The sequence below is a fragment of the Diabrotica undecimpunctata genome, chromosome 5 (assembly GCF_040954645.1).
Source record: "Diabrotica undecimpunctata isolate CICGRU chromosome 5, icDiaUnde3, whole genome shotgun sequence".
Taxonomy (NCBI): domain Eukaryota; kingdom Metazoa; phylum Arthropoda; class Insecta; order Coleoptera; family Chrysomelidae; genus Diabrotica; species Diabrotica undecimpunctata.
Window position 1 is genome coordinate 104,856,011 of NC_092807.1, and position 25,913 is coordinate 104,881,923.

At 32.1% G+C, this 25,913-nt stretch overlaps 1 protein-coding gene and 1 non-coding gene across 2 annotated transcripts in view; both read left to right on the forward strand.

Moving 5' to 3' along the window:
- The window catches only part of e (nonribosomal peptide synthetase ebony), a 98,168-nt gene that overhangs the window by 13,316 nt on the left and 58,939 nt on the right, over nt 1–25,913 (forward strand). The window contains exon 2 of the mRNA XM_072532443.1: nt 25,194–25,326. Coding sequence (XP_072388544.1) covers nt 25,197–25,326 — 130 coding nt within the window. The 5' untranslated portion in view covers nt 25,194–25,196. The remainder of the gene's footprint in view (nt 1–25,193; nt 25,327–25,913) is intronic.
- Nucleotides 14,729–14,833, forward strand: LOC140442546 (U6 spliceosomal RNA). Its single transcript, XR_011951072.1, has one exon. It is a non-coding gene; the product is annotated as a U6 spliceosomal RNA (small nuclear RNA).

Here is a 25,913-nt window from a genome sequence, read left to right on the forward strand (position 1 = left end):
GGAATTAGCACAAACTATCAATATCTTGATAGTTTCTCAAAATCACGTGGTCTTCCAACGTTTCCTCAAAATGTCTGCTGATCATTTCTACCAGCTGTTCGGTAGAATATTTGTATTCTAGATATTTTGAATTGTTATATATCTGCAAAGCATATCTTTCTTCAGACATTCCCATTTTTTCGTGATATTTTCCATTCTGTAGCTCTTGGTTGATTTCTCTCTGTTTATTTTTTCCCCAGAAATAGTTGAGAAATTTATTTTCAAAATCTGTCCAATTTTCAAACTCATCTTCCTTGCTTTCATACCATAACGCTGCTCCTTCTTTTAAATGGTTTCTAATTGTTTCTTTGCAATCGTCAAAATATCTAGTATGTTGTAATTTGGTTTTCAAATTTTTAACAAACGGTACTGGGTGTGTTTTCCGAATATCCCCGCCAAATTGTATTTTTATGTCACCCGGACTTTGGATGAGTACTTCTCTCCTGTCTCCCATCTCTCGTTGTTTTCTGATATCCTCAATTTGTTTTTCTATTTCTTTCTTGTCTTCTTGTAAAGCCATTTCAAATTTTGTTTCTAACTGTTCTAATTCCTTTTTCTGTACAGTCTCAATTTTCTTGATCTTATTTTCTACTTTCTTTTCTTGTTCTTCCATTTTATTTTTAATTTCATTAATCTCTTCTAGTTGTTGTATCAGTTCTTTCTTTATCCCCTCAACACATCCTTTAATTTCCTGTTCATAGTTTTCCAAACGCTGCTCTATATTGCTCATTGTTTGTTTTGTTTCCTCCATTTTTAGTGATGTTTCTTGTTGATTTCTATCCATTTTTTGTGACTGGAGTTGCATTAGTTGTAATATTTTATCTATTCCTGATAGTTCTTTTTTCTCCTCAACTATTGTCACATTTCCTTCATTATCCGATACTTCTTCCAAAATTGTTTCATCTTCTCTGTTATCCTCCTTCCTTTCCTGCATTTTACTTTGCCTCCTTGTGACAGACATGTTGTTACTTTTTGTTATTGTTTTTGTCCCCGCCAAATGTGAAATTTTACAACACTCTATATGTTTCAGAACACGACAATATTTCTCCCCAAATGTATTAAATTTTCACGACAAATATCAAATATGCAATCAGTAAAATTCAAATAATTCAAAATAAATATCAAATGTACGATTGGTAAAGAAAATAAATTAAATAATTCAATAGCAATAAATATCCACTAACTACGATCAATCAATAAATCAAATTTATATTCCCTGGAAAAAATGTCAAAATACTTTCAAATTCAAATTCCCTCAATGTTATATGTTTTTATCTCTGGATCACCTGTACTTATTCCAGATCTCTTTCCCTTCCTTCAAATGTAAAGCTACGATATTTTCAAGCCCCACGTTTTGGAAGCCAGTTATTGTGATATTTAAAGTCTTGGTGCGCCAAGCAATAATTAGCTAATTAATTTTTTTGATTAATTAAAATTATTTAAATGATATGATTATGACTCTATCACAATTTTTAATTCTTTTATCTCAGGGTTACATTCGTGCTTCAATATCTATGCTATTACATGTGAAAGGTAAGGTCCAGAGAATACCGGAATAATAAAAAACACATATGATCTAACACTATATATTGAAATAAAAATAATGAAATAATTCACACTCAAAAGTTTTCAATAAACAAATCTCATATAAGGATTCTCAAAGTTTTGTTCTCCGTACGTGAACAATCAAAATTTATGGTACAAACAATATTAATTGAAATCTCAAATTCCGAACTATTCTAACTCTCCTAATCAAAATATTTATATCCTTTCTAAATTAAGTGTAAAAATTGTGTTATCAATAAAAGAAAAAACTGCAGAAAACAAAATATCTCTCTCTGATGATGAGTGGTCCAAATCCTTGTTCCTTGTAGACTATATTATCTCCTCTCAACCGCTCCCTATGTAATCAGCAATCTTACACAGATTGTTGCAAGTATATCGTCCTTAATGATCTCCTTCAAAAGCACAAATCATTCAAATTATGATAGCCTTTCTCCTCTCGATAAACTGAATCTCTCGTTGGCCCGAGTGAAAAATGACTCTTGGAATATCTTCTCTTTACGATAAACTGAATCTCTCGTTGGCCTGAACAGTGACTCTTGGAATATAAGTAGAGAAATATGACTTACAATATTTTGTTGCTTCAGCTTCTGTCAGATACACTAACTCCACAAAAACTCACTAACATTCAACACTACTGCTTGCTACATTTCAGGAACCGCCAGAGAACAATCACTGTTCCTCTTACAGATTTGGAAAACCAACTGCCTATATTTTCTCTCTCCTCAATCTAGCTAAACTTTCCTTATCCCACCTTTTTCAATCTCCGCCAATCAAAACTCGTCACAATTCCCCATTTTTTCATTTCGATAACAAACAAATTTTTACCTATAATTATAAAATTTCCTAAAACTTATTTACAAATATTATTTTCTATAATTCTTAAAACTAACAAAAACCTCTTTCTAAAATATCTTCTATTGTCTTTAATCACTGCACTAATGTATTTGTAAAAACCCGTTTCAATTTGTCTTTTGTTTCACTTAAACTTATGCGGGTCAACTGAAGTATTACAAAGAAATAATTTATGTAAAGCTTACTTTTTGTTTAGTACAGATAATCCAAGAATTTAATAACTTTCCTTCTTAGAAATGTTTGTTGGTTATACTTTCTGAATTATTTTAATTTTTTGTTGAACTTTGAAATATTTTAAACAAACCAATATTTTCTTGATTTTACATATCATAACAATATATATATATATATATATATATATATATATATATATATATATATATATATATATATTATATATATTATATATATATATATATATATATATATATATTATATATATATAATATATATATATATATATATATATATATATATAATATATATAAAATATATATATATATATATATATATGAATGTTAGTTAAGCGCGCGAAATCAATTTTTTAAATAAAATTTGTTCCAGGAAAAAATAGTAAAGAATGCAGCGTTTGTACGCAGTTTTTAAATGTTGCCGCTAATGAAGTCACTTTCTATAAGGCTGTTCAATAAATAAATGTTTATGGCGATAATGAGAATTTGTGGCAAAATACAAAAATTGTAATTTGATCAAGAGATATCGAATTTTTACCGTTGAGTTAATACAAATTTTATTTATATAATTGATTTCGTGCGCGTAACTGATATTCAAAATTGCCAGTCTCTTCAAGCGTTGTTTCTGAGAGACCGGTTCATTCTACACAAAAAGTACTAATAAACATTTTTACTTTAATATTATCTCAGCTAAATTTCTTGTTTGAAACATTTTTTACGACGTACAGATTTTTGATAAAATCGATTTTTTCCGTTTCCCCATTATGAGTATGGGTTTTAGGTGGAAGCCCAGGGTAAACTTTTATGCACCTTTTTTTAGGGTTCCAAAGTTAACAAACCCAGCAAAAGTCAGCTCCATTTTTTAGGAATCAAATCTCTGACGAATGGATTAAGTGGAGTGAAAAAAAAATAGTAAAATTAAGAATGAATATATTAAAGTAACTTTTGGGGTTGTATCAGTTAGTTGGTTAGGCCATGTTCAACGTTGTTTAAAACGTAAGGTAGAATATCTCTATGAAGGGTATGGATCTTCATATGAATCAAGATAGAAGTTTACGGAAAAATTTAATTAGAGAAGCTCACACTATAAAGGGACAAAAGCGAAGAACATAGAATTATTTAACATAACTTACGTAAACTAATAAGCCTATGCAGCTAAGCTCTAAATAGTTTGTAAACCAGAATATCCAGTCGTAGAAATATGCGTAATTAGCAAGTAAGTACTAAACCGTACAAAAACCCTTTAGATATAGAGCTTTATGCAAGTCATTTGCATACGCAAATCCATCAAACTCGATATTTATTTACAACCAATATCTTTATAAAATCGCGATATTTTTATAAATCAATCGCTATAAAATAAGCATACTGGATCAATTAAGCAATTAATGACAAACAATCGTGCGAACGAAACCATTTTAACGCAGTCGTGTACACATTTCGTGTAAAATATGTAAATGCAGTAGCGCTGTTTCTTAATGACATAAATAAAAACAACAAACGATTTAATGTTCTTTAAAGGCCATTTATAATTAACGACCGACGCGAGGACCGAAAAGCACACCATGAAGGTGAATAACATCGGTCAAGATAAAAATAATGGTGCCTAATTATAAATATTAAATAATTATTATTAACAGTATATTACTGCCTTTATGAATAATCATTTAATGGATGACAAAATATTTTGTTATATTGACGAATTTGCACATTTATCCTTCTGGAAATATAACTTCTTGATACTCTCATTAATAAGATCGTCTAGTACAAAGTTGACTATAATAGGAGAAGTCGTGGACCCCATAGGAGTTTCAAAAACTTTTACCATTGTTTCCATCGTTTTACCAAAACGATAATATTTGCAATTGAAAATTAAATAATTGGTGTCAAAAATCAATTTTAATAATTTGAAAAAAGTTTCCCAAGATACCGGACTGCGGGGTTGGATTTGACGGAGAGAAGTTAATACACTGAAAAGTGGAAGATTTTTGAACAAGGATACTACGTCAAAACTTACTAAGACAAATCCTCTGAATAGTTGATAATTATTAATAAATTCACTGAACTGGAAAGAATCTGTTATGTTGAAGACGGTTGAAGTCATTATTATAATTGTGTGCTTGTGAAAGAATGTTCGTTATAAATTGAGCTATATTCATATTCATATTCATATAACTTGTGAATTTTGGGAGATAGTAAAATCTAGGAGCATAGCCATTGTAATTATGGAGGGATTTGGCTATTTTCCAGTCTATTTTTTTTTTGTTTTTCAGTTCAGTGATATATCGGTTGATTTTGTTGGTGTAGGTTGAAGTGAGATTGCGAAGAAGTGGTTGATAGTATTTGCTATCATCTAGGAGTTGCTGGCTCAGGTTAATGTATTACTCTCTCATCATAAGGACTGTGTCATTACCTTTGTCACTAGTTAATACCATTAGGTCAGGATGTTTTTTAGAAAAGTGGAAGTTTGTTCATATATTAGATCATATATATATATATATATATATATATATATATATATATATATATATATATATATATTGAAAAATATTTGTTCTATTTCTTGATATTGTGTTGTATATTGAACATTTCATTATCTTGTAACTAACTTAGTAACACAAACAAGTCTGCTAAATTTCCAGGCTATACTTCAATCTCCTGAGGATTTAATTATTTTTTTAGCGTTTTTTAGCGTTTTCGCCCCATTGTGCGACTTACGCGCGAAGTTGGCAAGTAACCAGAAGAGTCTAGTATATAACCTAAACATTTTTTTAATAATAATATCAAAAATATCTTCCACTCTGCATAAATTACCATGGTATATAATTCTGTATAAATTATATCGATTTATGTACTTTTAATTAGTTAAAGGTGTAGTAATAAGTTTTATAAAGTAATTAGCACTTACTTAATAATTTTTTTTTTTTTTTCGATAGAAAACGTTCATGTTTAACCTTCATACAAATTTACCATTACTCGAGTTTTAATAAATAAATTACAGTGTTTAATTGACTAAGACGTTAATGACAAGTAGTTAATGATTAACAGTTAACAAATTATAAGATAAATCTAATTATCACTATCTACTTTCTAGAAGTACACACATTTTTCCTAAAATGTTATCACGTTTTTGGCAAATTTGTTGAACTACAAACCAAAAATCAGAAAAAGATATAGACTAGCAGTGTGAAGAGAACAGAAGTAGCAAATAAAAAGGCTAGAGTACAAAAAAGTCCATGCAAAAAATAAAGTGGAAGGAAGAAAGGAGCAAAGTTTTCAAACATACCAGAATTGCAACAGAGCATAATGAACTATGTAAAATCTACCAAATTTATATAGTTGCGGTAAGAAATATAGTAGAACGCTCAGATTTGTAGGGTTTGATAGTTCTGCTTTAAGATATAGTGCGGCGGCTGGTTGTTCTGGTAATTAAATATGTAATTTAACATATTTATTTTTCACTTTTGTATATACCCGTAAAGCAGGACACAACGTATGTGCTAAAATTAATTTTGACCATTTTTTATTTACATTTTACATTACTGGGATCCTCGCTCAAGCTTGCATTGAAAACTGATATAGAATAACTTTAGTAATTACTCTTGTTATTATTAGAAACAAAATTAGCTAACATTAACGTAAATATATAGTTCAAAATGTTTAAAATTCAGTAAAAAATGCAACCATGTCCACGCTTTTTTTTTATTTGGTTCAAAAATACAAAACCTAAAAATTAACAAAAAAGTGGAACAATAAGCGGTACTGTAGACTAGCGTGAAGCTTTATACTAAGTTTTCTGTATATTTAAAATTTAAGTAATATATTGTAACGTGGTTAATAAAACTAGCAGTTCTTATTTATGTAAATATATGAACGCTCCGCTGGCAGCGTAGCACGTGTGTTCTGCAGATCCTCGTCTCGAAGATTCTGGTCTACACGTCATCCTTCTAAGAGACGCCTCTTCTAGGCCTGAGCATCCCGATCAGCAACTCTACATGTAGGCCCAGGATGGCGGAATCTATAGGACTCTTCAGCTCTGGATAAATACCTCAAAAAGAAATAACAGTCTACTGACTTTGAAGGGTCTGACCTCTTCGGGTTAATGCAACACATAGTAATTCATACGCCAGTTTCTCGGAAGATTACTTCAAGTATGCTTCTTACAATCGTCCAATCCAAATTTTCTAGTGCATGGCCTATCTTTGGTATAGCCAAATCTTTGATGTCATAATTACACACAAGTTTCTGTAAATTAGTTAGACCACGCCATATGTCCTCGTAGCTTGCCCTGTCTGTGTAAGACTTCCTAGTCACCATAAACACCAAAGATCGAGGACCATCTTCTAATCGCAGTACTCTTCCAACTTTAGGCTGGTGTTTTTTCAACTCGTCCAAGATAAATACGGACGAGATTCCTTTAGTCATTCTGATATCTTGGGTAACACAGTGGACTAGAGAGACGTTTTCTCGAACACTAAAAAGATCCTGTTGAACTTTTGTGGTCACACTGAATCTAGCATCCTTTCGTTTTACGTAATTTGTCATAAATTCCTTAAAGCTTGGTTGGCTAAACAACGGCTAAAAGATCGACACATAAGGTAATTCCAAACTAATCAAAGGAAGATGTTGATCCGTACTAACTGAAGATGAACATCATGGTGAATTTTTTTTTGTTGGTCACCGTGATGATTGCTGTAATACAATTGCATTAATTAAGATATCCAATGACCGGACTGCGCAGTCTCGCGTCATTAAATCTTGCATATATGGGACATCTTGTATAAACTTACATTATAGTTATTAAAATTTAAAATTGATGATTAAAAGTACATAATACAAATGCTAACGACTGAACACAATCTATTCCAAGGGAATCATTCCACCTGAAATGCTGACATCAACATTTATTTTTCTACCAAAGAAAGTAAATGCCAAAGAATGTAGTGATTATCGAACGATCAGTCTAATGTCACATACCTTAAAAACCCTGCTAAAAATCATCCATAATAGAATACACGCTAAGCTGGAGATCGATATTAGTGATTCCCAGTTTGGATTTCAGAATGGAGTGGGCACAAGAGAGGCACTCTTTTCTTTTAACGTGCTGACCCAAAGATGTTTGGATGTTAATATATTTATGTATTCTTTATAGACTACAACAAGGCGTTCAATAAGGTAAAACATGACCGACTTATAGAAGTACTCAAAAACAAGAATCTGGATGTAAGGGATGTAACATTGATATCAAATTTATACTACAGCCAAAGATCAAATATGAAAATTGATAGAGAAGTGTCAGAAGAAGTGGAGATAAGGAGAGGAGTCAGGCAAGGTTGCATACTGTCGCGGTTATTGTTTAATGCTTATTCTGAAGAAATCATACAAAAAGCTTTGGTAAACGAGACAGTCGGCATAAAAGTGAACGGAAGTGTAATTAACAACATTAGGTATGCCGACGATACAGTCATAATGCAGCATACAGCCGAAAACTTGGAAGATTTAGAAAGAATAATGAACAAAATATTAAGATATAGTGGAGAATACGGACTCTCTCTTAACATCAAAAAAACCAAATTCATGAAACTTCGCAAGAACAACAATACAAACGAAATATTAACGGTATGCGACCAGCAGATTGAGAGAGTAAAAAATATACTTACTTGGGAACGATAATCACAGAAAATAACGATTATACTGCAGAAATAAGAGTCAGAATTGAAAAAGCACGTGCCAACTTCGTGAAAATGAAAAAGATTTTATGCAGCAAAAATCTGACATTTCCCTCAGAATAAGGCTAAATAATATAATAATATATAATAAATACTAAATCGACTTAACGCGTTTGAAATGTGGACATTTAGAAAATTGGTAAGGATTCCATGAGTAGATAGAGTCACGACTACAGGAATCTTAAGTAGAATAAGCACGGAGAGGAAAATGGAAAATACAATAAGAGAAAGGAAATTGCAATATCTCGGACATATGATGAGAGGCGAAAGATATAGCATCTTGAGACTCATAATTCAAGGAAAAGTAGAGGGTAGAAGAAGCGTAGGAAGAAGACGCGTTTCCTGGTTGAAGAACCTGAAAGAGTGATTTGGTTGCAGCTCAAGGCAATTCAGAGCAGGTGCCTCGAAGGTGAGAATAGCCATGATGATTGCCAACCTTCGTCGCGGAGATGGCACTTAAAGAAGAAGAATACAGATGCAATTTAATATGCTTATTGATTTGAGAACTAAATAAATGAGGCTACAATTTTAATATAAAAATAAAATAATTACTTGCATGAAAACGACCAATTCATCTTTTAGTCGAATTGTCTTTTAGTTTATAGACTAATGGAGAGATCACCTTTACTACTGTACATGGGGCATATTTTTGACAAGCTGACGTACCGCTTTTGTAGAAATATTCACGCTATCACGACGTGCTATCCGTGTGGTGCTATTATAACAATTGGTGGTAAAGTAGGATATTCTTTTTCTTTTACTTGAACACGAGTTACACAATTTGTCCAAATGTCAGTTTTGCTAAGTTCTTCGTTTACTCTTTTTACATTTTATACAACAACGTTACTAAATTAGGGAGATTTATTCATTTTTCGCAATTTATTTTTTACGTCGAAGTTTTGTCCAACTCTTTGACGTTTACCACAATGATTAATTACATCCCCAGCTACAATAACTCATAAAACTGTCGAACGGGCAAGTCTGGTAAGTTCACATATTCTTATCACGACATTAGTTTCTGAAAGTATACTATTTCCGCCCGAAACAGGAATATATATTTAGGATAATCCTTTGAGCTTGAATATGTAAGTCCTTATTTACAAATTCCCAATTCATTGGTGTTGAATCTAAAAAAATATTTTTACTTTTAATTATTAAACAACAGATTGAGGCTGAATATTATAATCGAGCATCCCTAGACATCTAATATTTATATTAAACTTGTTATAAATAAGAATTTACATTTACCTACATCGTCCTTTGAATTGTCGCTACTATTATCGTTGGCATCACATTCAAATGGTCGCCAAAAAGCTATCTTTATGTATTTACAACTTATTCGTATTGCCTGTCTACCTAAATCACAAGCCTACCTTATGCACAAAAAAATCCACATATACGTACACTTGCTACGACATTGATTATAATGATTATCTGAGAACGCATTTTTTGCCAGATAACGATATGGTTTGAGCATAAACACTTCCGAAAAATTTGACCAATTACACTTGAATAGTGCCCAATAAGATAGAAGTAATACGCCACGCCTGCGTACATGTGTACGACACATCGAATAAAAAATACAATCTATTATTATACACTGGATTATGAATAGCTTTAACTACCAAATTTATCAAGTTAAAAAATAAACACATGTATTTGTAGATGGAAACTAATTAATATACATATAAAAGGAGTATGACTCAGAATGACTCAAGAGATTCTGATACTGACGAATGTACTCAGGAAGCATAAACACAAAAATTATGTAGAATATAATAAAATTTGTAATTTCATTAGAACAAAATTAAAATAAGTAAGCAAAGGACAGATCTATGAACGAAAAGGGCAATAAAATTGAGGAACTAGATAGTAAATAGGACCGGTTTAAAGTTCAGAAGAATATTAAGAAATTTGTCGGTCTTGTATTCAAACAAAAAACAAACATGTTAAGAAATTAATTTACATGTTGTGAAATGAAATAGTTCATAATTTTCTGTTTAGTTTAACAAAACAGGAAAGAAGTACACTTTTGTCAAACGTTGACAGGAAAATGATTATCTCTTGCATTGGTTCTTATAAAATGAAATGCAGTTAGTAAGACTGAAGGTCTTTTGTGCAATAATACACGTAGTCGTAAGAAAAAATTTAATATATGTCTTCACCAAACTAGGTTATTCACGACCATATAAAAATTCTCTGAGACGTTTAAAAGAAAATGTACCTCGATAGATCTCCAATGATATTTCAAGATAAAAATATTGCGGTAGTATGTATATGTAATGTCCTGCTTAAATGAAAGTGAAACCAAGGTTAACGAGCGTCTTACTGGTGATTTGTTATACTAATAAAACTGTTACTCGTTAGCGCTATTGTAATTATTTGCATCCTTAATACTAAACATTGCCAATGCTTTGTAGTTTAACTAAAAAATAATTGTCTGAGTCCTAATTATAAATATTTATATTATCTGAAAAGTTTTGTAAACTTATATTTTTATAATACAGCTGAGATACATGCTAAAATAACTCATCCTTTACTCCTTTGAAAATACTAGCTAATCCGGCGAACTTCATACCGCTTTAAAATTTAATAGTGTATCAAAGTTCAATAAACTCTTCTTTATCTTATCTTATCGTATCTTAAATAACAGAAATCTCTGGGTACAAAAATGATTCCGGTCGAGGTGTCAATAGCGACTTTACCATTTCCAATATCTAATAACTGCTATGAAAACACAATTGCACTTTGATATTGTTGCAAAAGAACTCGCATGTTATTTTTAATTGGAGAGTCTTTACAATATATTCTCAGAATATAGATCACTATCGGTTTACTTCGTAAAACTCTTAAAAAGTCTTTATCATTACAAAAATTAAAATAGTCGATTTTGCTTCAAATATTATATTAGCGCACTAATTTTATAAACATCATATTCTTCGATTTTATTAAATCTTCTAATCCCGGATCCATGTGTCTCACCCACAATAAACATTAAAAACAATATTAAGGTTATATTTTTGATTTTGCGATAACGTACAACATGAAGAAAAACTACACAAAACACAATTTATCTACTCAAAGAAAGAAAACTTGTCATTTGGTCAGATAGATGTGACGGCCAAAATAACAATTTGAAAATCATAACATTACTTTTATAAGAAAAAACCGCAAAGAAAGTGGACGTGGTTATCACCAGACGGAAAAACAAGGAACGAAATCGATTACATCATGTGTAACAAAAAAGGTATCGTAGAAGATGTAACAGTAATAAATAATGTCTCTCTGGGTAGTGATCCCAGAATGGTTAGAGCTAAACTAAGGATTAAGTATAGCAAACGTAGAATTAACTTTAATAACACGATACAAATAGACACAGAAAAGCTAAAAGTCGATAAAGAAAAATATGCTAGCAAATTAAAAACCGCCCAAGCACTGAATCTAGAACAACTCAGCGTTAATAAAATTAACTCAGTTATAACAAAAGAACTATTGAATGCTAGCTCAGAAGTAGCAACCCGCCATAACAACAAAAAATCCAAAATAAGTGCAGAATCGAAGAATATGCTAAAACAACGAAAAGAGCTCCTGTCACTAAACAAAAGAAATACCACAGAATACAAAGAACTTAATCGAGCCATACGAAAACAGATAAAAGACGATATTAAAAAACATCAACAAGAACATGTAGAAAGAGTGATAGAGAAAAATCAAAGTCTGAAATATACCAAACCGAAATTAGGAAAGAAAAATATTATAACTATGAAAAATCAACAAGGCCAACTAGAAACAAGCAAAGCTCAGATATCAAACATAGTTGAAAACTTCTATACTGAGTTATACCGCTCAAGAAACGTTCCCCCCTACTCTTCAAAGCAAAATCTGAAAAGACAAATAACAAACGTAAATTCTGAAGTAATGCCCGAAATAAGCGAAGTAGAAATAGAAAATGCAATTAAAGAATTGAAAAGAAATAAAGCACCGGGTAGTGATGGAATTCTGGCAGAAATGTTGAAAGAAGGAGGAGAAGAAGTCATCAGGTACCTAAAAATACTTTTTAATAAATGCCTATTTGAAGGAAACATACCAAGGGAATGGAATACTGCTAACACAATATTAATACACAAAAAAGGGGACAATACAGATCTGAAAAATTATCGTCCAATATCACTACTATCACAACTTTATAAAACATTCACAAAAATAATTACAAATAGATTGACAACAAAGTTCGATGTGTATCAACCAGTAGAGCAAGCCGGATTTAGAAAAGGGTTCAGTACATGTGACCATCTTCACACACTAAAGGTCCTATAAAAACGAGGCCAATAAAAATCAACCGAGGAGTAAGACAGGGAGACACCATATCTCCAAAACTATTTACTGCCGCACTTGAAGACATCTTTAAATCACTCAATTGGGAAACGAAGGGACTGTCGATAAACGGAAAGTATTTAAACCATCCAAGATATGCAGATGACGTAGTACTAATAGCCGACAGCTGGAAAGAACTGAAGACGATGATCGATGAGCTTCATACGGAATCCATAAAAAATGGACTGAAAATGAATCTGAGTAAAACTAAGCTAATGTCGAATAAAGATGATCAACCGACGATAACCATCCAAGGAACAAAAGTGGAACATGTAGAAGAATACATATATCTGGGTCAGAATATCAAGGTAAACAAAGAAAACCAAACTACCGAAATAAGCAGACGAGTAAGAATGGGATGGGCCGCATTTGGAAAACTCTCATACATACTGAAAGACAAAAAGATACCCCAAAACCTTCAAACCAAAGTGTTCGATTCTTGTATCCTTCCCGTTCTCACTTACGGAGCTCAAACCTGGACATTCACAAAAAAGAACATGGACAATATTCGAAAAACTCAGCGAGCCATGGAACGACAGATGCTTGGTATCTCACTAATAGATCGGCAAACGAACGAAGCAATCCGGAACAAAACAAAAATAAAGGACGCCGCGAAACAAGCAGCTAAATTAAAATGGAAATGGGCTGGACACAACGAACGTCTCGAAGATGGTAGATGGAACAAAGAAGTCGGAAACTGGCGACCGTACGATGCGAAGAGACCAAGAGGAAGACCTCAAATGCGCTGGAGCGACGATATCAAAAGAGTCGCAGGACCAATGTGGAAACGCCTAGCACACAACAGGGATGAATGGCGAGAAATGGGAGAGGCCTTTATTCGACAATTCGGATAGAAAAAGGGCTCTTAAAAAAAAAAAAAAAAAACATTACTTTCACTATGACTGCTAGAAAAATACTTCACCCAAATTAAGCATAAGTTTCTAACTGTTGGGCATTGCTTTCTACCCTGTAATAGAGACTTTGACCTTGACCCTCACAGAACGCAACAACAAACTTTCGTCGGTTTATATTCCGTTTCAGCGGACAGACGTAAAATTGCAAAAGTTAGAATTAAAAACTCATTGAGAGTACATGCATCAAACATTTTTTTTAAAATTTATCAATGCAGAAAATATAGTATGGACAAATTCAAAGTAAAATGCAAAATTACTCAGTCAGTGTGGATACAAATTAGATCGATGATCCAATTACTATACGGTTAAGAAAATCCCACAACACTATTCATTTATGGTCATCTTACTCTTTAAAGTCAACTAAAAAGCCTATAGCTGAAGTCACTCTTACTGATCTTGTCTATAAAGCACCATTACCAATCAAGTAACTTAATGACTTGAACTTTGGAGACTTTTACTTCCTAAATTGGAAAAAAGGCAATTTTTTAATTTTAAACAAAAAAAACTATTATGTTTCTGGTCATAATTTTTTTTACGTTGTTAAGAAGATATTGAGGTATCCAAAAATTAATATTTTTTTTTTAACATTTGTGTTTTCCACGACTGCAAAAGATGCATTTTAATTCGGGAGACACTTTCTTGCCGTCCTGTTTTTTAATGCGGCGCTTCTATATTGGCATTTTATTACTTTTTTACAGTAAAATCCAGAGGTGAGCGCCACGGAACTAGCGGCACAAGATGGCGTCGTCACACCGTCGTCGACGGGTAGCGTCATAGAATAGCGGTTCTTGACATCTATTCACTACTCTCGATCAATTCGTTTCTAGTCATCATATGTATATTTATTCTAAGCAGGTTTAAATTAAAAGCTCCATGAAAAATAACAGACAAAATATAGACATTAAATGCGAAGTAAAAAATTAAATGCATATCTGTCACTAAAAGATTCGACTCGTAACGATTATCAAAATTTAATAAAAGTCTTATTGTCACACGATTAATAACAACATTGAATCATCTGTTTAAATATTTATATTAATTTTCGTTGTAAAAAAAATTCATAAAATACAAATATTATTTTTAATTATTACATATAGGTATACAGAGAAGATTAGCATGGGCTCTGCGCAAGGATGACACGCAAAATCGTGAATCGTTCCACATTTGTACCTAATAACGTACTGTCATGGTAAATCCAACGCAACTAATAGTAAAATTCTACAATTATTAGTAAATGATCTACAAAACAAAATATCTTCTCTAGAACTTACCCTCTCCCACTCTAAATCCAAAATTATTAAATTTAGCAAAAGAATGAGTTCTTTTAATCCTGAAATTACTATCACCAACTTCAAATTACCGGTTGTTTGTAATTGCAAAATATAAGGGCTGATATTTGATTCAAGATTAACCTGAAAACAATACATACAGGAACTTAAAATAGTTTTCCTAAAAAGGTTAAATATATAATAAATATATTAAGGATACTATGGATGTTTCGTCTATATGTGTGGAACTAAAGCAATCTTAAATTCACTAAATACAGTGCATAACACGGCTATTCGTCTATGTCTTGAAGCATTCCGTTCTAGTCAGGTAGAAAGTCTTTACTGTGAAGTAATGAACCTCCTCTATGGCTTAGGCGAGAAAACCTTCTCTCCTATTCTGCTACAATTTCATCTAATCCGTCGAATCCAGTATATCATTTAATTACATCATCACACCAACCCCATAACAACCCTTCATTTAACTTAATTATACATCCTATTTCTAGTCTTTTACAGCCGTTACTAAAAGATATAAATTTGTCTGAATCCAGACTTTTACCATTCTCCAATAATCCCTATTGGACCAATATACTCCCACATGATATTTCCCTCACTAAATTTAACAAGGAAGATACCAGTATTAGTATATTAAGAATTCTCTTTCTAGAACTTATAAACAAAATTAAATATAACACATTTCTTTACACTGACGCGCCAAAGACTGAAAGTGATGTTGGATATTCTGTAACCACGGTACAACAGCCTATCGAACGCTCTAAAATTTCTCCTTGGTGTAGTATCTACACTGGTGAACTACTAGCTATCTCACATACTTTTAAATATGCCCAACAATATCCAAATACACACATAGCCATATGCTCTGATTCATTTTCCTCTATACACTCCATTAATGCTATGTCCACCAACCATTCTATCGTCCAAGATATTCATGACACATATCAGCTTCTTATAAACCAAAATACAACTGTCACTCTGATATGAGAACCATTCCATGTCGGTATTAGTGATAACGAAAAAGTTGATTGCCTTGCCAAAAAAGCCGCATCATCCACCGACACCATTATCAATATACAAATTTGCAACGATCTCAAAGCTAGACTGAAGAAGCTTCTCTCCACCTGGCAGATTCACTGGAATAATGTTACTTCAGCGCTGCATGAAATTAAACCCTCAATGAACCTACTTACCTATCCCAGTTTATCTCGAAAGAATATGGCAATCATACGGAAATTGCGTATAGGACATACTAGCATGTAAATCGTAACTCGGGCTAATGACCATAGATGTCACATGCACGTTAATTTAAATAAAAAAAAAAACGAATTTATTTATACCTTATTTATATACAGTATGTTTATTTCGTTTCAATTTCGAAATAAAAATGTTCATTTCGTTCAATATCCTGTAGTAAAGTCAAACCTCATATTGTATGAACAGGGATTATAAGAGGAATTCAAATATAGAAAATACACAGGATGTCCTATTTAGAAAATTGTACGTGTGTTTTACTACGTGGTCATTAATCAATCTGTAGAATTCCGCCTATTATCTAAATAACACATTTTTTCTAAATAAGTTTAAATATTCTGGATACTCTGTACCATAATGTATATATCAACCGATACAGCACTAAAAACTCACCCTATATATATATATATATATATATATATATATATATATATATATATATAGTAAACTCTTAAATATTGGGGAAATCTGCAAGAAATACTCTAATGTGTATTAATTGTTTCGCCGAACGTAAATTTCTTTTCTTTTCTATCTTTTCTATATATATATATATATATATATATATATATATATATATATATATATATATATATATATATATATATATAGGGTGAGTATTACTAGTACCCGTTATCATCTTTTTGGTTATATATATATATATATATATATATATATATATATATATATATATATATATATATATATTGTTATGATATGTAAAATCAAGAAAATATTGGTTTGTTTAAAAATATTTCAAAGTTCAAAAACATTAAAATAATTCAGATAAGTAGGATAATATCCAACAAACATTTCGGAGAAGGAAAGTTATTAAATCTTTGAATTACCTGTACCAAACAAAATGTAAGCTTTGCATCAATCATTTCTTTGTTATACTTCAGTTGACCCGCATAAGTTTAAGTGAAACAAAAGACAAATTGAAACGGGTTTTTACAAATACATTAGTGTAGTGATTAAAGACAATAGAGGATTATAGAAAGAGGTTTTTGTTAGTTTTTAAGATTTATAGAAAAATAGTATTTGTAAATAAGTTTTAGGAAATTTATAATTATAGGTAAAAATTTGTTTGTTATCGAAATGAAGAAATGGGGGAATTGTGACGAGTTGTGATTGGCGGAGATTGAAAAAGGTGGGATAAGTGTGTGGGAGAAAGTTTAGCGAGATTGAGGAGAGAAAAAAGATATAGTTAGTTGGTTTTCCAAATCTGTAAAAGGAACAAGGATTGTTCTCTGGCGGTTCCTGAGAAGTATCAAGCAGTAGTGTTGAATGTTAGTGAGTTTTTGTGGAGTTAGTGTATCTGACAGAAGCTGGAGCAGCAAAATATTGTAAGTCATATTTTCCTACTTATATTCCAAGAGTCACTGTTCAGGCCAACGAGAGATTCAGTTTATCGTAAAGAGAAGATATTCCAAGAGTCATTTTTCACTCGGGCCAACGAGAGATTCAGTTTATCGAGAGGAGAAAGGCTATCATAATTTGAATGATTTGTGCTTTTGAAGGAGATCATTAAGGACGATATACTTGCAACAATCTGTTGTACGATTGCTGATTACATAGGGAGCGGTTGAGAGGAGATAATATAGTCTACAAGGAACAAGGATTTGGACCACTCATCATCAGAGAGAGATATTTTGTTTCTGCAGTTTTTTTTTTATTGATAACACAATTTTTACACGTAATTTGGAAAGGATATAAATATTTGATTAGGAGAGTTAGAATAGTTTGGGATTTTGAGATTTCAATTAATATTGTTTGTACCATTAATTTTGATTGTTCACATACGGAGAACAAAATTTTGAGAATCCTTATATGAGATTTGTTTATTGAAAACTTTTGAGTGTGAATTATTTCATTATTTTTATTTCAATATATAGTGTTAGATCATATGTGTTTTTTATTATTCCGGTATTCTCTGGACCTTACCTTTCACATGTAATAGCATAGATATTGAAGCACGAATTTAACCCTGAGATAAAAGAATTAAAAATTGTGATAGAGTCATAATCATATCATTTAAATAATTTTAATTAATCAAAAAAATTAATTAGCTAATTATTGCTTGGCGCACCAAGACTTTAAATATCTCAATAACTGGCTTCCAAAACGTGGGGCTTGAAAATATCGCAGCTTTACATTTGAAGGAAGGGAAAGAGATCTGGAATAAGTACAGGTAATCCAGAGATAAAAACATATAACATTGAGGGAATTTGAATTTGAAAGTATTTTGACAATTTTTCCAGGGAATATAAATTTGATTTATTGATTGATCGTAGTTAGTGGATATTTACTGCTATTGAATTATTTGATTTTATTTTCTTTACCAATCATACATTTGATATTTATTTTGAATTATTTGAATTTTACTGATTGCATATTTGATATTTGTCGTGAAAATTTAATACATTTGGGGAGAAATATTGTCGTGTTCTGAAACATATAGAGTGTTGTAAAATTTCACATTTGGCGGGGACAAAAAATAACAAAAAGTAACAACATGTCGACCACAAGGAGTCAAAGCAAAATGCAAGATAGGAAGGAGGATAACAGAGAAGAGGAAACAATTATTGATGAAGGATCGGATAATGAAGGAAATGCTACAATAATGGAGGAAAGAAAAGAAACAGGGATGCTGGAAAAATTATTAGAAATGATGCAAATACAGACACAAACAATGAATGAAACATCACTAAAAATGGATAGAAATCAACAAGAAACAAAACAAACAATGAGCAATATAGAGCAGCGTCTGGAAAACTATGAACAGGAAACTAGAGGATGTGTTGAGGGGATAAAGAAAGAACTGATACAACAAATAGAAGAGATTAATGAAATTAAAAATGATATGAAAGAACAAGAAATGAGAATTAAAGATAATTTGGAGGAATTAGAAAGCAAACTTGAAAATGTAATGAAAGATAGTAAGACGGTCCAGAAAAAGGAATTAGAACAGTTAGAAGAAAAATTTGAAATGGCATTACAAGAAGACAGGAAGGAAGTAGAAAGAAGATTAAAGCAAAATGAAAAACAAATGGCAGAAATTGAACTAAGAGGGGTAGAGAGAAAAGAAGTTATCATCCATGGAACAAGCGAGGCGAAAATACAATTTGGCGGGGATATTCGGAAAACACACCCAGTACCGTTTGTTAAAAATTTGAAAACCAAATTACAACATATTAGATATTTTGACGATTGCAAAGAAACAATTAGAAACCATTTGAAAGAAGGAGCAGCGTTATGGTATGAAAGCAAGGAAGATGAGTTTGAAAATTGGACAGATTTTGAAAATAAATTTCTCAACTATTTCTGGGGGAAAAATAAACAGAGAGAAATCAACCAAGAGCTACAGAATGGAAAATATCACGAAAAAATGGGAATATCTGAAGAAAGATATGCTTTGCAGATATATAACAATTCAAAATATCTAGAATACAAATATTCTACCGAACAGCTGGTAGAAATGATCAGCAGACATTTTGAGGAAACGTTGGAAGATCACGTGATTTTGAGAAACTATCAAGATATTGATAGTTTGTGCCAATTCCTTCAATTAAAAGAAGCGAAAAGAAAAGAAATGAGAAATAGAAGACAACATGACCAATATAATGGACCGGAAAGAAGGTATTCATCAAATTATGACCAGAGAAACCGACATCCCAGATCAACAAACGAATATAGGCCGAGAAATTATAATAATTACAATAGACAACAAAATTACGATAACCGGAATGATACACAAAATAGAACAAATGAAAATCACAACAGGAATAGAGATGCACAAAATCCTCCGAATCAGAATACGAACGAACAAAGGGACGATAGAAATAATCAGAGATTCCAACGACAAAACAGAAGAGAGATGAATCATGTGGCAATAGAAAAGGAGGAAGAAGAAGTATTCAATGAATCCAGACAGGATTTTCAATAAGGCATCCACTAAACAAAAGTAAAAAACTCTCCGGTATATTTTGTCACCCGAGAGAGTTTATACAGTTGGCGGGAAACGAAAAACAAAATTCTAATTCCAGTCTAATTTTTTTAGATGCATTTATAAAACATAAAGCGATTAAAATTCTGATTGATTCTGGATCGGAAATTTCGTTAATCAATAAAAAACTAGTAAAAGAATTAAATATGGACAGATTTGTGTATAAGATTCCGAGGGTTGCTTTAGTGGGTGCAAATAATAAAAAATTGACGACAGTAAACGAAGGTTTAGGAGTACGGATCAGAGTGGGAGACAAATTCTATATTATGCAATGTGTGGTGATCGAAGATCTAAATCATGATATGATAGCGGGAATTGATGAATTGAGTGAAAAACATATCACCATCAATTTTTCGGAAAATCAACTGGAAATCAGAGCAGAACCAGACAACATAGAAGAAGAAAAGGAAACAGATAGGAGAAAATTTTCTGAAAGGATAAATGGACAAGAAAAACATAAAGAAATCAATATGACGATAGAGGATAAATCGAAAGCTCAAGAAAAAAATCAATCCGAAGAGGAAAAGAGAATAAAAAAAAAGAAGAAGAGTTCGAAAAGAAAGCAGGAAAAAAAGGAAGTTATAAGCAGAAAAATGGAAGGAGCCGAAACATGGTGCTCGGAATACCAGATAGAAATTAAAGATAAAGAAAAAATAGAAGAAGAAATAATGGAAGAGGACAGAGAAGAAATGGCAATTATGGACGAGAATCCAGAATTTTGTGAAGAAGTAATACGGACAGTGAACACATGTGAACAAACTGAGGATGAAAGAAAAATAATATGTGGAGAAAACATGGAGAAGGAAATAGAGAAGATGTTAGAAAATTATGGAGATCTCATTAATGAAGAAAGCCGAGTGGCTAAAAATTATGAACATTCTTTTAAAGTTAAAAACTTAGAAAATTTTAAATTGAAAACATATCCAATCCCGTATAAATACAGGCAAAGCGTCGGACAGGAAATTGAAAATATGATCAAAGACAAGGTGATCGAAAGATGTGACTCTCCATATATCAACCCGATAGTATGCGTAAAAAAATCAAATGGTGATTTGCGATTATGTTTAGATGCAAGAAACATTAATTCGCACACAATCGCGCAATACGAAGCGCCTTTGAACATAGAAGCCATTTTTGGACGAATCACAGGATCACACATTTTCTCCAAAATCGATTTGAAACACAGTTTTTGGTTAATACCTTTGGCAGAAAAGTGTCGAAATTATACCGCTTTTTCTATCGACGGAGTGGTGTACCGATTTAGGGTAGTACCATTTGGACTACAAAGTGCATGCGCTGCTTTGGTTCGCGCATTACACACAATTTTAAATAGGCATGGAGAATTTGTTGTACATTACATAGATGATTTATTAATTTTCTCACCGGATATAACAAGCCATCTACGACATATTCATACTATTCTCGAAGAACTTGATCAAGCCGGATTAAAATTAAATATTCAAAAGTGTCAGTTTTTCCAAAAAGAGGTATTGTATTTAGGATTCAAATTAGACACAAAAGGGATTAGTCTTGCAGAAGATAGAGTCGAAGTCATAAACAACTACCCTAGGCCAACCAATTTAAAAACTTTACGGGGATTTTTAGGAATGGTAAACTATTTCAAAAAGCTGATACCAGACCTCAGTACAAAAGAAATACCGCTAATAGCATTACTTAAGAAAAATGTCAGATGGAAATGGGGAACGGAACAAGAAATCGCTTTCAAAAATTTAAAAGGAGCTTTTTCCACAGCTGTAAGAGTGCACCACCCAAGATATGAGCAACCTTTCATTCTCAGAACCGATGCTTCCATAAAAAAATTTGCAGGGGTGTTATCACAGATACAAGACGATATAGAGGTGCCAATATGTTTTGTTTCCCGTGTAACCAAAACGTATGAGAGAAAATACAGCGTTACTGAATTAGAGTTTGCCAGTGTGTTATTTTGTGTAAACAAATTACGTTTTTACCTACTTGGGGCAAGATTCACCATTGAAACGGACCATGCAGCGTTGGTACACATAATGAAAAATAGGTTGGTAAATAATAGAATTCATAGGGGCATTCTTTTACTCCAAGAATATGATTTTGAATTTAAATATATCAAAGGAACGGACAATATTTTGGCTGATGCATTGACGAGAGATGAACAATTCCGCAAAGAGGATCACAAAACTCTCCACGTAGGCATGAACATAATGAGAGAAGAAGCAGGCTTATTTTCTTTGGCCAAAATCAGGGAAAATCAGGAAGAATTGAATGAAAGAGAAAAGCAAAGGGCTGAACAAGAAAATAACCTATATTTTAAGAGGGTCGATGGTAAAGAACTCTATGTAATCACGGAGCAAATGGCAAAAGAAGTTTTTTTAAAGTTACACTGTGACAACGGACATATTGGAAGTAGAAAGGTGTGGCTTATGTTCAGGGAGAACTACATTTGTCGACAGGACTATACAATAGCCAAAGAGGTGACTCGAAATTGTGTGACATGCCAAAAGTGTAAAAGTAGGAACTTTAAAAATGAAAACGTCACAAAAAACGTCGTAGCTCGGAGGAAACTGGATATTGTTGCTATTGATATGTTGAGCGATTTGATACCAACAACTCAACGGAATAAACACATATTAGTTATGGTGGATCTTTTCTCAAAATATGTTAAATTGTACGCATGCAGAACCACAAAAGGAATTGAAATACTTAGGAAAATAGACAATTTTGTAGAAACGGTGGGAAGACCAGACAATATTTTATTGGACAATGCGACATATTTTAGGAACGAACGTTTTAAAAGGGAATTAAGAGAGAGGGGCATCGATACAAAATTTATAAGCATCCGTCATCCACAGAGCAATCCATCGGAGCGTTTTATACAAGAAGTCACAAAATTTCTACGAATTGCCGCGGAAGAACATCATCGACATTGGGACAGAAAAGTGTTTGAGATCGAGACCTATTTGAATTGTGCTCCAAATACGGTTACCAAAGAGACGCCTTTATATATAATGAAAGGAACAATGCCTACAAGACCGTGGGAAGACACCGCCCCCAGACAATACGAAGAAGTGATCGAGTTGGTTCAAAGAAGATTGAGACGAAGTGGAGAGAAATATCTCCAAAGACAAGAGAGAACCCGAAGAAGAAGGCCGATCAAATTCCAGAAAGAAGATAAAGTTTTAGTGAAGGCACTGAGGGTGTCGAATTTACAAAATGGTGTTTGTGCTAAATTGATGCCGATATTTGAAGGTCCATATAGGGTCAATACGGAAAATGGGGTGAATAGTTATGAATTAGCGCACATAGAGACCGGAAATATACGGGGTATTTTTAACATTCACGACATCTATCAATATCATGAATAGATTTTAATAACATAGTGAAATGATTTGATCCTGGAAAACTTTTGTCATTTTAAAATTTTACAAAGAGTTTTCGGCAGATCAAATGGCGGGGATTTGTTATGATATGTAAAATCAAGAAAATATTGGTTTGTTTAAAAATATTTCAAAGTTCAAAAACATTAAAATAATTCAGATAAGTAGGATAATATCCAACAAACATTTCGGAGAAGGAAAGTTATTAAATCTTTGAATTACCTGTACCAAACAAAATGTAAGCTTTGCATCAATCATTTCTTTGTTATACTTCAGTTGACCCGCATAAGTTTAAGTGAAACAAAAGACAAATTGAAACGGGTTTTTACAAATACATTAGTGTAGTGATTAAAGACAATAGAGGATTATAGAAAGAGGTTTTTGTTAGTTTTTAAGATTTATAGAAAAATAGTATTTGTAAATAAGTTTTAGGAAATTTATAATTATAGGTAAAAATTTGTTTGTTATCGAAATGAAGAAATGGGGGAATTGTGACGAGTTGTGATTGGCGGAGATTGAAAAAGGTGGGATAAGTGTGTGGGAGAAAGTTTAGCGAGATTGAGGAGAGAAAAAAGATATAGTTAGTTGGTTTTCCAAATCTGTAAGAGGAACAAGGATTGTTCTCTGGCGGTTCCTGAGAAGTATCAAGCAGTAGTGTTGAATGTTAGTGAGTTTTTGTGGAGTTAGTGTATCTGACAGAAGCTGGAGCAGCAAAATATTGTAAGTCATATTTTCCTACTTATATTCCAAGAGTCACTGTTCAGGCCAACGAGAGATTCAGTTTATCGTAAAGAGAAGATATTCCAAGAGTCATTTTTCACTCGGGCCAACGAGAGATTCAGTTTATCGAGAGGAGAAAGGCTATCATAATTTGAATGATTTGTGCTTTTGAAGGAGATCATTAAGGACGATATACTTGCAACAATCTGTTGTACGATTGCTGATTACATAGGGAGCGGTTGAGAGGAGATAATATAGTCTACAAGGAACAAGGATTTGGACCACTCATCATCAGAGAGAGATATTTTGTTTCTGCAGTTTTTTTTTTATTGATAACACAATTTTTACACGTAATTTGGAAAGGATATAAATATTTGATTAGGAGAGTTAGAATAGTTTGGGATTTTGAGATTTCAATTAATATTGTTTGTACCATTAATTTTGATTGTTCACATACGGAGAACAAAATTTTGAGAATCCTTATATGAGATTTGTTTATTGAAAACTTTTGAGTGTGAATTATTTCATTATTTTTATTTCAATATATAGTGTTAGATCATATGTGTTTTTTATTATTCCGGTATTCTCTGGACCTTACCTTTCACATGTAATAGCATAGATATTGAAGCACGAATTTAACCCTGAGATAAAAGAATTAAAAATTGTGATAGAGTCATAATCATATCATTTAAATAATTTTAATTAATCAAAAAAATTAATTAGCTAATTATTGCTTGGCGCACCAAGACTTTAAATATCTCAATAATATATATATATATATATATATATATATATATATATATATATATATATATATATATACATATATATATATATATATATATATATATATATATATATATGCGTACTTATCTTATGTTTATTTTTCTTTTTCAGGCTATGGGTTCCATTCCAAAACTTTCTATTCTAAAGGGTCCAACGAGGCAGTTTCATGCGAACTCTTTGGATAGCATCTTTGAGACCGTTGCAACCTCTCAACATGAAAACGACGCGGCGTTGTTATTTGAAGGTATGGGAGTATCTAGATGTAAAAATATTTTTAAGCAGATAAGTACCTAGTCAAAATCTTTTGAAATTCAATACCGCCTTAAAAATAATATAGGTATATCCATCATCTCCGTACTCATATGAAGTATGACAACAATCATAACTTTTTTTTTAACTGAGTTGGCTTCTTTTATTCCGACAATATGGACAAATAATTTTTTCGCGTAAAGATTTATGTTCGCGGTTGGTAGTGCAATTTCATCGGCATACTGCACTATAATTTAATTTTTTCAATTATGGTTTCATCCACCACTGTTCGGTTTTGCGGTTATTCGCCCATTACAAAAGTTCACTGAATTGGTCCAAAAACGTTCTGAACTTCTAATCCATTCGGATTTTTAAATTTAATTTTAATTAAATGTACTACTACGTATAACAGAAGTATCGTACTTCGATGTTCGAGTTTTGAACTATATGGTATATAGCCAACTCCCGGGAATGTTCCCTTTTGAAGTATATAGATGTTAAATCAGCTGTAACTAACTAATTAATTATTTTTGCATTATACGTGCAATAATATCTTCTTTATTGCGGCCTGAAATTCCTTCA